This window comes from Lissotriton vulgaris, chromosome 11 (genome assembly GCF_964263255.1).
Source record: "Lissotriton vulgaris chromosome 11, aLisVul1.2, whole genome shotgun sequence".
NCBI lineage: Eukaryota > Metazoa > Chordata > Amphibia > Caudata > Salamandridae > Lissotriton > Lissotriton vulgaris.
Window position 1 is genome coordinate 1,009,633,455 of NC_141699.1, and position 12,996 is coordinate 1,009,646,450.

The window sequence follows — 12,996 nt, forward strand, 5'->3', positions numbered from 1 at the left end:
GTTACCCGAAATTTTTCACGAAAAAACAATCTGGACCCTCGCTTCACCGGACCTTACCAGGTGCTCCTGGCCACGAGGACTGCCGTTCGTCTTGAGGGGCGGAAAAATTGGGTACATGCTACCCATTGTAAGCGAGTCCCTATTCCTTTGTCGGCAGACCCGTGGGTAAGGAAAGGCATTGCGTCAACAGAAACAGAAACATTGCCGGCGTTTGTACCTTTTAGCGACGCACAGCTTGTTGGAGAACCCTCAGCGCAGCAGAAAGCCACTGTTGAACATTTGTCAGCAAGAGACTCAAGACCAGACCAACGAACTGATCAGCAGGACGCTGTCTCTTCGACAGATCCTTTGTTCGACGTGCAGACACGTCCCGGGAAACATCGATATTCTTTGCGATCTCACACTAAGGACAAATAAAAATTTGCTTGCTTTGCTGAAATTGATAACTGCAATATCTTCGTTTCCCATGATCAACTTTGAACATTCGTATCATTGAAAATTGTTTTGTATATATATATATATCAAGCTTCTTCCTTGTATCTTTTTCTTCCACAGCTGAGAAATATTGTGCTAATATATACATATTGTGTATTGAGGGCCGTAGGGCCGCGCGCGTACTTCCTTCTGGACAGTAGGTCTTGACACTAGGTTAAAGACCGTCGGTTCCTAGGAACTCCTGGGGATTGACTATTGCTGCACAGAACGAAGTGCGTCAAGAAACGTTGCGGACGGTCGTAGGGAAATGGCATTTTCGAAGCTGAATGATTTGGAAGGAGCTCAGGCATATAGAGTCAAGCTGCAGAAACTTAGTCGTACGAAATGTTTTGTATCCCAGTTGTTTGTTTTGTTTTTAACTGCTTCTGCATTTTTGGCGGGTGGGGTGTATTACACTATGTCTTACTTCTTACTTCCTACCCCTACTCCTACTCCTTACCCTAACATTACTTCTACTGCTTCTCCTCATTCCTTTCATATGTTACCAGAACACGAACAGGCTAGACGTGTAGAATTCCGCAACAATTCCTTTATCCAGCTCCTCCATCAGCATCAGTTAGTGGTTAACACTACTAATTGTTGGGTGTGTGGGTTGATGCCACATACTACGGGTAAGGGAATTCCATATCTGGTGTTACCGTATAGTTCCCAAGGGTCAGCTCGAGCATTCCAAACAATGCTTCGGAGCGCACTGGGTTTCCACCCCACTCCAGAACAACGTTCCCCCAACGCTGGTCCTACCTCGTATCAGTGGGTGCTATCGATGGCAATAGAGGAGATGGAAGATGAGATCCATGATCCTTTTCTTATCCCTAAAGAAGAGGTACAAGCCTATAGGGTCCTAAGTAGAGGGGAATATAGTATGTTCATTAATGAAAAGCAGCTTAAAAGCTCGTCTCCAATATGGGTCGTACCCCACACTGGTAATCTTTGTCTTGTGGGTCGTGGCTCGCAAGCCTCACTTGGAGTAAGTGCTTGCACTGAAAGTTACGTTTTGCCAATGTCCCCGTCCCCTGTGTTTCTGGCTGCCAAGGGTACATACTTTATCTGTCATGATCGTGCATACACATGGTTGCCCGCAGACTTCATGGGCTCATGTTTTGTTGCAAATCTGTTGCCTCCGACGTTTACTGTAGATGCCGATTATCATAAGACTAGAGTTGTACGAGGCGTAATTAGCGAAGAGGATACTGCCGGTCAAGAGGCAGGAGACTTTTTCAAGGGTTTCCTCCCGTTTTGGGGACCTATGGTTAATAGTAGGAACCTGAGACCTTTGACTCGAGTGGTAGAATCGACAGCTAACATTACTGCCAGTGCCCTTGGTAATATCACCACAGAACTTCAGGCGGAGAGACTTATGACATTACAAAACCGTATGGTTTTAGATGTTGTCTTAGCAGATCGCGGTGGGGTATGTAAAGTGATCCATTCGAGCTGTTGCATTTTCATTCCAGATAATGCTCCTACTGTCTATCAAGCCATCTCGAAGTTGCACAAGATCTCCGAATTCATACACGTGGATGTAGGGGATTGGACGCTACTTGGTTGGTTTTGGGGCCTGGTGTCGACTTGGGGTTGGAAGATTCTGACGATCATCGGGGTTGTGGTAGTGTTCCTGTTCACGTGTTGCCTTTGTGTGCAGTGTGGTCCTGCCTTATGTGGCCTCTGTGCTACAACGTGTATGAGACAACCATCTGTTACCAAGGGGACTCGGTTGGACAGAGCTATGCTACAACGACATCTTGATGGTCTGATGAATATCGAGTATGATTCCGACTAGTGCTTGCCTACATGAGGGCAAAAGGAGCGTCTGAGGTTCCGTGACAATTGTAAGTGGTGTTTTTAACTCGCACGAATATGGTCGAGTCTAGTATCTATGAACCGCAAATGACGAGTTTTGTAAGTGTGCGCAGTTTCGCTGTGCTAACTTAAACCGTTCGTTTGTTATGTGGGTTTGTCATCTGTACCCACGGGTTCCATCTTAGATACGGCATCCATTTTGTCTCTTGCCCTCAAGTAGCCAGCGAACGGACGCTGTCCGCTTCGCGACCCTGGGACTCCCAAGATATGGCGGAAGACGCATGTTCTTTGTAAGTGTCTTTATGACGAGGGGGATGCTACTGTAAGGCAGATGGCGCCGCTCGAGGCTCATCTTGCCGCACGGGCTTATTGTCTCAGTCGTGCATCTCATTAGGCACGTCCCTTTGATGCCTGTATCTCGTGCTTCTCGACACTCCCCTTTTACACCCTTTCCGATCTCCCTACTGTCTCCGTCTTCCTCTGCACCTGTCTTCGTTCCTATTTCGATCTACTTTACTGCTGATTGGAATTTGCTAATGGTGGGAAGATGGGTTTTTACAGTTGGGAACCGCCAAATGTTTCCGCACTTATGTTCCGGATCTTGTGTGTTTCAAAGTGATCTAAGCGACCCCTCTGAGAGCGACTTGTGGGAACCAGGTTGTAAACTATTGTGTATCATGTTATCCTATGGGTAAAAACTGTATAAAAGGAGCGATCCACAAATACAATTTGAAGCAGTCTCCCCGAACTACACTCGATGTACTTCCTGTGACTTCTGTGTTCCCTGCAGTAAATAAACCTTGACTCTTTGACGCCGAAGGAAGTGTCCCGTGTCTCTGTGACTTGTACGCCGGAGCAGGTTACCCACGAAGGTTTCAGGTGTTGTGCCCTGGCACCGCTGGGTCCAAAGAACCCAGTCCTTCACGTTGCATCACACTTTGCAGCTCCCCGGAACCGCCCCTGCACGACACATCTCCTCGCCCAGAACTCTCATCTCCTCTGCTGCTGAACGCATCTTCAACCTGGGACTCTGCATAGCTTTGCAACCAGGATTGTAGCGCTTGGTGCTTTTGGGCTATTTTCACTGAAATCTTTCAACTTGCATATCACCAGTTCTACTGATTGGATTTTTGTTGTTTTGGTCTTGATTTACTTATTAATTTTTTGTATCTAGTTTTCTAAGTTGGTGTGGAAATTCTTGTGTGCTGTGTTGTTAATGTATTACTGTTTGAAGTGCTGTATAAATACTGTACACATTGCCTCTACGTTAAGCCTGACTGCTAAAGTGTTGAGCAGAAGTTAATTTGGTGTTTGTTTGTGACTTCACCCTGACATGGATTGTGGTTTCTGCTTAAGTATCGTTCCCTCCACCACCTCTATCAAAATTTCTTTCAAGTGATTACAGTTGTTTACGTTCAGAAAACTGTAGATTGAAGCTAGAAGTAAAGAGTCTTAGCATCTACCCGCGCCCCGTGCTCCGTCCCGCACGCGTCTCGCGTGGTGTGCCGGCCTCTAATACACAAGGGAGGAGGGGTCACGGGAAGAGGCAGCAGGTGCGCGTGATGTTTCCTGCGCGCTGACCTGTGGGCCTCGCAGTCCCGGACCCCCGAGTCAACAGTAGTTCAAACAAACAAGGGCAACGATGGTCCCAATGGCAGGAAGAGGCAATGTAGAATCAACTCCCTCAGTGACGGCAAAATGAGACAGCGAGCGGCTCCCGCGGAGCGGGGGCCGCGAGTCGTCTTTTAAACTGCAGCAGGCTACAAGCAACAGGCTCGGCAGGGAGGGGTCTCGGGAAGAGGCAGCAGGTGCGCATGATGTTTCCTGCGCGCTGACCTGTGGGCCTCGCAGTCCCGGACCCCCGAGTCAGCAGTAGTTCAAACAAACAAGGGCAACGATGGTCCCAATGGCAGGAAGAGGCAATGTAGAATCGACTCCCTAAGTGACGGCAAAATGAGACTGCGAGCGGCGCCCGCGGAGCGGGGGCCGCGAGTCGTCTTTTAAACTGCAGCAGGCTACAAGCAACAGGCTGGGCAGGGAGGGGTCACGGGAAGAGGCAGCAGGTGCACGTGATGTTTCCTGCGCGCTGACCTGTGGGCCTCGCAGTCCCGGATTCCCGCGTCAGCAGTAGTTCAAACAAACAAGGGCAACGATGGTCCCAATGGCAGGAAGAGGCAATGTAGAATCGACTCCCTCAGTGACGGCAAAATGAGACTGCGAGCGGCGCCCGCGGAGCGGGGGCCGCGAGTCGTCTTTTAAACTGTAGCAGGCTACAAGCAACAGGCTGGGCAGGGAGGGGTCACGGGAAGAGGCAGCAGGTGCACGTGATGTTTCCTGCGCGCTGACCTGTGGGCCTCGCAGTCCCGGATTCCCGCGTCAGCAGTAGTTCAAACAAACAAGGGCAACGATGGTCCCAATGGCAGGAAGAGGCAATGTAGAATCAACTCCCTCAGTGACGGCAAAATGAGACTGCGAGTGTTTGTTTGTGACTTCACCCTGACATGGATTGTGGTTGCTGCTTAAGTATCGTTCCACCCACCACCTCTATCACAATTTCTTTCAAGTGATTACAGTTGTTTACGTTCAGAAAACTGTAGATTGAAGCTAGAAGTAAAGAGTCTTAGCATGGACCCAGAGTCAAGTCCCATCATCAATCTTTGCTAAGGTAATTGATGGTGATAGCTTGGAAATTTATAAACAGTTTAACCCTTAACTTACGATAGAGATCTCCAATTCCTTGCCAACTCTCTCCCTTGGTCGACAAATCTTTGCCACTGTGTTAGAATGGAGGACAAATCAAAATTCATCATCTTACAGCAGTTTAGAGGTAACGTTTTAAAAGCTTTAATTATTATGAAGGGGTTAGCAATAGTTGTTGTCATTTAATTCAGATTAGTCTAATATATCCAGTTACGGAAATACCAAGAAAAATTTGGTTAGAGGTAGCTTGGAAAATAACAGGATGTTCCATAAAGGAAATAGTCCCTACCTTAATCTAAAAGTCCCTAACCTAGAATGAAACCCATGAAGAGTTTCTTTTGGAAAAGATCAAGGGTGTTTGAGCATCAAGCGAATAGTTGCACAACAGCAAACTCCTCATTAAGAACAGTTCTGGAAAACTCATCAGAGTTCCCCAACAGTTGCAGTAGTAACCGTTAATCCAAGTTATAAGGAAATGAATCACAGCATTAGCTATGATTTAGCATAAAGATAAAAAGACTCCTCACGAAGGGTAAGGAACACAAGAAAATCACTGTTAGCAGTAGTTTACAGTAACTCAAGCAAGCACAACAGGGTGCTAAAGTGCATTGCAGGGTAGGTGTGCATAGAATGCATTAACTTTCTAGCTAGGAGCCCGTACTATATAGAAAGCACATAACATATGTTGCAAAAACTGGTGCCCAAGTCATTTCAAGACAATGAAGAAGGATCTTCCGATGGTCCGTTGCCTCTTCTCTCAGTTCCCACCGAAAGCATGCGAGTTGACATAGTTATCTGGTGACTGCTTAAAGCTTTACACTGTAGATACTTTTGGAGAAGGGTCTCACGAGAACCTTCAATAAGCCTATTCTGGTATTCAAGGACCCACATTTTCTATTCGCAATGTTCTGGTTAGATCATATGAAAAGTTTTCTTCAACAAGTCTTAATGATATTAAACACTTGTATTTATTATAGCACATTAGCAGTTGACTTGATTTAATACGATTAAATCATATGGTGTGGGGAAAGAAAGAAATACATTTTCCTGAAAGAGCACATTCACTGACAATGACACGTACTACAGTTAAATACTAGAAGGAATTATTGATTTAAAGGGAATGAGAAGCGAGAGAAAGGAGGAAAGACAAACTGAGGCCTAGTCATGTAAGCAAATGAAAATGGGAGCTTTCTGCTGAATAAAAAGCTGCCCGTTTGTTTTTATATATTTAAGAAATGCACATATTCCTAAAAATGTTTTAAAGCATGCTCTATTCTATTGTTAGGGTACATTTTAACATCCTTTTAAGGTTAATATTGCCTAAAATGTTCAGCTGTATCAATGGGCTGGCTCACTAGAATCCCTACCCAAAAGAACCAATAGGCCATTTACATTTTTGGTCTGGCCTGACAAAGCAGCTGTTGCCAGACAGTACTGTCAGAATCACCAGGAGAGGATATATGGCTCTGCCCACATGTTGGGAGCCAGGAGCACATGTTTTGATTAAGCAGAAGTTTTGCACTTCCACAAAAACATGCTTACCCTCCACACAGGTGTGATCATATTATTTATTTATCAAGCTGCCTGAACTTGAACTTTCAGGGGCACACATTAGACACTGCAATGCTGTTAAAGTGTCTTAGAAAAACTAGGTACTTCATGGTCTTTTTCTCTGGCAGCAGCTCAGAGAGAAGGAGGAGAGTCATTACCTTACAGAATTTTTAGGTCTGGCTTGACAGTGCAATTGTCCTTTGACCTTTTAACCTACACCAATATTATGTTTTCAAGTATTTACTTCAATACAATACATATCCATTCCCATACTATCTACTTGTAATGCTTCACATTACCATACATTCAAAGCTAAACCTATTGGCATTTCTCATTCTTGTATAAAAGTGGAGTGGTGTGGCTCACTGGTTAGAGGCGGCAGACCTGTAAGCAGAGAACGGCCTGGGACCAGGGTTCAATTCCCGACGCAGCAGGGTCGTGGACCAGGGTCAAAACGGACTCGATAATTCTCGCCTTGGTGCCTACCCTAACCAGGGAACACACTCGGCAACTCTGGGCATTAAGCTTGCCTCATCTCTACAACGGACCCCACAGACGCTGGGGATGCCTGGTTTCACCTTGGAGATACCCCGAAAGGGACCATCTCACAGGGAAAACCAGGACGGGGTCTTCAGCGCCAGGATACTCCATGGAGTCGCAGTGCGCTTTACAAGTACACTTACATTTACATAATGATTCATGAATAAAGTACTGTGCAGAGTTGTGTGTGTACCTTTTAAACATTTCAGTGTCTTAGGGACAGAGGCACAGGTCTGCCCTTCACCTACCCACCCATTCATGATGATGACCCTGAAAGCACCAAGAGGTGCAGAATAAAGCTATGCACCTTTTTTTTTTTTACTCGTTCCTGTCAGCTAAAACATGAGTTTTAGATGAGTTGCAGACAGCATACACAGGGCGGGTCTCGCCGTAGCGGGCACCAGGCATTTCCCCGGTGGGCCGGAACGGTGGGTGCCGGTTTTGATCCAGTGGGGGTCCGTTTTTGTTGCTGGGGGCCAGTTTTGCAGCAGTGCTACAAAATTGGCCCCTTGTAACCAAAACACAGCAGCAGTCTTCCCGCCACATGGCACCCCCCGCCCCCTCCCTCGAGGGCGGTCGGACATAGTTGCCAGGGCTGGTTTGCGATCCCAGTATACACTCTGAATCAGTGAACAAAGCTTCCCTCTCCGTGTTGTCACCATCACCCACATGTACCAACTCACAAACCACCAGCATTCAGTGAATCGCACAACCATTAAGCCCCCCACAAACACACAAAATCTCACCCATCAATTACCAAGCCCTTTAACTCATATGAATGCATGGCCTATTGTTTTACCAAACCTTGATGATGTCTTTGTACTGGAAAATGTTTTAAGTGCACTTGCTCAAGTGGAATTCACTTTTCAGGAGTACTTGCTTGTAAGTGGCCTCTGAATATCATTGATTATTTGACAGAATACAACTAATCTATATATTTTTTTATGTTCCTATTTTCTATAGATCATCTTTGCTGATCTTTTGCAATGGTGTACTTTAGTGTTCATATGCGTCATTGGTTTTGCGTCTGGTAAGTGTTATGTTCAATTAAAGATGTATTTTGTTGGTCTAAAACAACTCCCAAACTATTATAACAAAACAAATTAAAGAAAAAAAATTAGCAAAAAAAAAATCTTTAACTTGAAGGTTCCTCTCTTTTGCCATTGTAAAGACGTGTCATCCACTGAATGAATGTTTTCTAAATAGATTATTGGTGTTTTTGACTAAAATCTTTCAAGGGCTCTAGGTGGTGCTCAGCTCATCAAATTAAAAAGACTTCCGGTTTCAGCATAGAATTGTGCAATGCCGCACAACGCTTAACTAATCTAGGCTTATGTTTTTATCCAAATACTTTTTATATGTAGGTTCTTCAAATTCCGCTCTGTAATAATCAATCTGAACGATCAAAGGCTTCAATGCCTCTGTGTGGGTTTGCATGTTTTATCCAACAAGTTTATGACATTGCATAACATGTTAATTCAAGTAGCTTTTTCAGTTGTCTACTTTTTATGCTTCGATCTTTATTAATTGTGAATATTTGCTGTAAGGACAAGTAGAACTCCTGCTTTTAGTGTTACTAGTAATGCTTACTTAATGGTGTCTTTTTAAAAATCATATTATCAATTGTGTGACTTAAATGTATATAATGTTCATATGAAAATACCCCATAAAAGGATAAAGCAAGCCGCAATAAAGTCAAGAGCAGGCACCCTTGCGTCATGCTTCAAGGGTGCCTGCTTGTAGGCAGAATTGTTTTTGTGCAGGAAGGGACACGTGGGAGGCATTTTCCTCTGTCTATGTGTGCCGCGAATGCAGGACACGTAGAAAAAGGAAAAACAAGGAGAAATAAAGATATTTCTCTTTGTAAGCCTCAGCTGGGAAGTCATAGCATTTTGGTGCATTCCAATGTCTACCACTAATTGTAAATCTGTGAATGCGCCAAAACCCGTGGGTGGGTGCGTGGCAACACCCATGCTCCATCCATGGAACGTGTTCCTCTGGCAGAGAAACGCAAGGCAGCGATTTGCTCGGCCTAGCGTTAACCCAGATTTATCAAGCCAAGCAGGGCCACTCAAGGTGGTCTTGCGTGGCTTGGTAAATCTCACTTAGGTTTTGCGTCCCCCTAGTGCGGCGCAAGGGAGGTGCAAAAACTTGATAAACCGCCAGCTACGCTCCAGCGACCTCTCACTCGCCACCGTCCCGCGCATCTGAAGAACAACCACCGGTGGGAGATCCGCCAAGACATGGAACACCCTCCCACTGAGACTACGACAGACCCAAGACCTGCTGACCTTCAGGAGGATACTCAAGACCTGGCTGTTCGATCAGTAGCGCCCCCCCCAGCACCTTGAGACCCTCGTGGGTATGTAGTGTGCTTAACAAATGATTGATTGATTGATTGATTGATGAATCTGTCCTTAGGTGATTTGTCAAATATGCCAGTATGTTGAGTCAATGCAGGGACTCAAACCTAGTTCCCCAGTTTCAAACTTAGCAGTTAGGCAGCACCTTCTCCATTTGCAAGGTGTATTCTTGATAGATATTGTGCAATCATCCCTTCTGCCAAATGTGGGAAGGCCATGTACAGTACACTTCTCTTGAAGGTTTTAAGACTGAGAAGCCCACACAAGCATGCCAGGATGTGTTTTTTTCCAGCTGAAAATGCTAACACAATGTCCAAGAACTGAGCATCTCACAATTTACTTGGTTCAACTGAAGTGACTTTTCAGCTGCATAGTGACCAGACACCAATTTTGTGTGTGTTCTTACTGGCGAACGATTACCACACTAAAGCCATCTACGTGCTATTTGTGTAGGTAATTTTTCAATAAGCGGCAAAGGGGCTGAGCACTGTTTTATCCCCAAAAATCATTTTGAGGATGGAAATGGAAAAAGCAGCGTAGCTACAACCTGTTGTCAAATTATTATTTTTTTAGTTCAAATACTTCATATTAGTTATTTACATAATCAAACACATGAGACAGTGTGGTCAACAATCAAAGGAACAGCTTGGACATAAACATTGAGTCAATACTGCAATCATCTGTGGACTTACTTGTGTGCCTCAAGCTACCATGTCCTCTCTGGACTTTATGCAGCCACATTCTCAGTGTGTCTCTCGAGAGAGACCTTGCACATGTTCAGGCCACCTTCTTTAATGATTGCTGAGTCACCCTCTTGTATGTAACCTATCTAAAATGTGTATAACATGGAACTCTAATGGAGCACAATGTAAACACTGTCCTACATCATGTTCACCTCAGAGTTTATTTTTCTACATTTACCTGGCCTTTAACATAGAAGGGAAAATTCTGAGGCATTATGCACTGTCGGATATGGGACTCTAAGATAATAACACACTTTTTTTTTAAGGTTATCTGAATTGCCTATGTGACATTTAACCCCTTGGGCGCGGCCGCGATTCTGCGCCCGTGCGGCCGTTTTAAAGAGTGGGCGGGTTCATGACGGCCCACAGCCGTCATCAGCACATGAGCACCGTGATGCATGATGGCTGGGGACCGTCATCAGCATGGAAGGGGTTAAAGGGGCCATTCGGTGAATGATGTCACAATACGTCTTAAAACCCAAGTTGTCGTCATAAACAAAGAAACATTTAAGATTGCTTATTGTTGGACATCTCAGACTGGGTAAAGACAACTGTTCTTTTCACGTCACTGGAAAGCAAAATGCTTCCCCCCAGTGGTCAGTATTCGGTGTAATCTGAGCCTTTCTGACTTGTTGGTGCCACACCTACCATCCTTGGTGTGCTCTTGCTCAGCAGCCCACATAACTCAGTTTTTAGGTTGAGCATTCGAGACCTCTTGTATATACTTTAGTATATACTTATATGTGTATGTACTTTGTGGGCTCTGGAGATCAACCCTAGGACTTGTCTGCTTCCGCTTAGGTACTTTTTTTCTGTTCAACTGCCTCTATTTAACTGTCTTGAGAGAAAACGACCAGTAGAGGGCAGTAAAACACCAGAATTGCTTTCTGCTGAGGGACTTTCATTTTTTAATTTTTCTGGCAACTGTCTCTATTTAACTTTCTTGATAGAAAACAACCAGCAAATGTCAGTAAAATACCAGAATAACTTTAGCATTCTCTAGATTCCAGTCCATAGAAATTGCCTTCCATGAGCACCCGTAAACAATAATATATTTTTCAAATCTTGTACTTTCAGTGATATGACCACTGAAGGCCCTGATTTTATATTAAAAACAGAGCTTTGGACTATACTATTTCCAGCTGAAAGGCAATATTTTTCTCCATGTGTTCTCATACCTGGCGTGTCACGCAGTTTGGTGCTTACTTTCCCTCCATGTTAAAGAACAGTAATTGTTTCAGCACCCAGGCTAATGTGCAGCATGGTTAAATACATATAAGGTCCCAAAGGCGAGATCGATTGCGTTGCAAATGCTTGTTATCTGTGGTTTCAGAACACTTGAATGAATTGGGTAACTTTACTTGTGCTTGTCTTCGGTATCTGGAACAATTTGCCTGAGCTCCCATCTCACTTAGACCTACAAACTTTTCATTTGACCTCTGTTGCAATTATTTTTTGCCTGTTTCAGCTTCTTATTACTCTTATTGTCTATCAGTGCCATAAAACCCACCTGGGTGTAAAGTGCTTTATAGAAAAATAGCATACCTTAACTGCCTAAGTATTCGTGAGTGAGAATAGTCTGTGTCTAATGTTTGTTTTTCTCAAAAAGCCAAGGTTTTTTTGATCTGGCGTTAGCCATGATCTTTTGATTTTACTAAACATATATGTACAATTTTCTTGCCTAGAGCGGCTGTCAACCAGCACTCTTCATCCATCAATCAATTAATCAATCAATCAATCAGAGTACTTGTATAGCGCACTACTTACCCGTGAGGGTCTCAAGGCGCTGGGGGGGGGGCTGCTACTGCTCGAAGAGCCAGGTCTTGAGGAGTCTTCTGAAGGTGAGAAGGTCTTGGGTCTGCCGTAGGTGGGTCGGGAGGGTGTTCCAGGTCTTGGTGGCGAGGTCGGAGAAGGATCTGCCACCGGAGGTCTTTCGTTGGATGCGGAGAACAGCGGCGAGCGCGCGGCTGGCGGAGCAGAGCTGGAGGGTGGGGGTGTAGAAGCTGAGTCTGCTGTTCAGGTAGTCTGGCCCGGCGTTGTGGAGTGCCTTGTGTGCTTGGGTGAGGAGCTTGAAGGTGATCCTTTAGTCGACGGGGAGCCAGTGTAGGTCTCTCAGGTGGGGGTTGATGTGGCTGTGGGGGGGATGTTGAGGATCAGTCGGGCGGAGGTGTTTTGGATGCGTTGTAGTCGACGCAGGTGTTTGGCTGGGATTCCTGCGTAGAGTGCGTTGCCGGAGTCCATTGGTCTGTTATTGTGTCATTCACATTTTTCGTCAACACACTATACAGTGTGGGCAAAGGGTCAATCCCAATCAACCACTGACTAACTTGACTGTGAGTGAGGGCATACTTGCCTTTCACAAGAAGCACATCCACACACAAAGTAGTTCCCTTTGATGCCAGGGACTGCTGTGGCAATGTGTGCTTTTCGAGATTTAAAAAAATCTTTTTTGAGGCAGTTTCTTTAGTTTTTCCAAAAATAACGTTTTGCAAAAACCTGACCATGTAATACAAGCATTGAAAGCCAAAAGGCTGGCTTTACCAATGCTTGCTTTTGATTGTGGCAGCAACAAATATTTTGTACCACTTTATGTATATGAAGGAAGGAACAAATGAACATACAAGTGTTCACTACATTTTGAGCTAATGAACTAACCTAGAAAGAGCTCTCACTTTGTACTCTTTCCTTTATAAACAAGTGGACAGAACGTGAAAGTGCCCATCCTCCTTTCCATGAATGAATCCTGGCGCTTTTAAAGGAATGCATCAATTACCAGCATTTTGTAATGGTGCTAATTCGAGTGT

At 44.8% G+C, this 12,996-nt stretch overlaps 1 protein-coding gene across 1 annotated transcript in view; it reads left to right on the forward strand.

Moving 5' to 3' along the window:
• The window catches only part of LOC147683931 (transient receptor potential cation channel subfamily V member 6-like), a 176,561-nt gene that overhangs the window by 142,197 nt on the left and 21,368 nt on the right, over positions 1-12,996 (forward strand). The window contains exon 11 of the mRNA XM_086944922.1: positions 8,050-8,116. Coding sequence (XP_086801048.1) covers positions 8,050-8,116 — 67 coding nt within the window. The remainder of the gene's footprint in view (positions 1-8,049; positions 8,117-12,996) is intronic.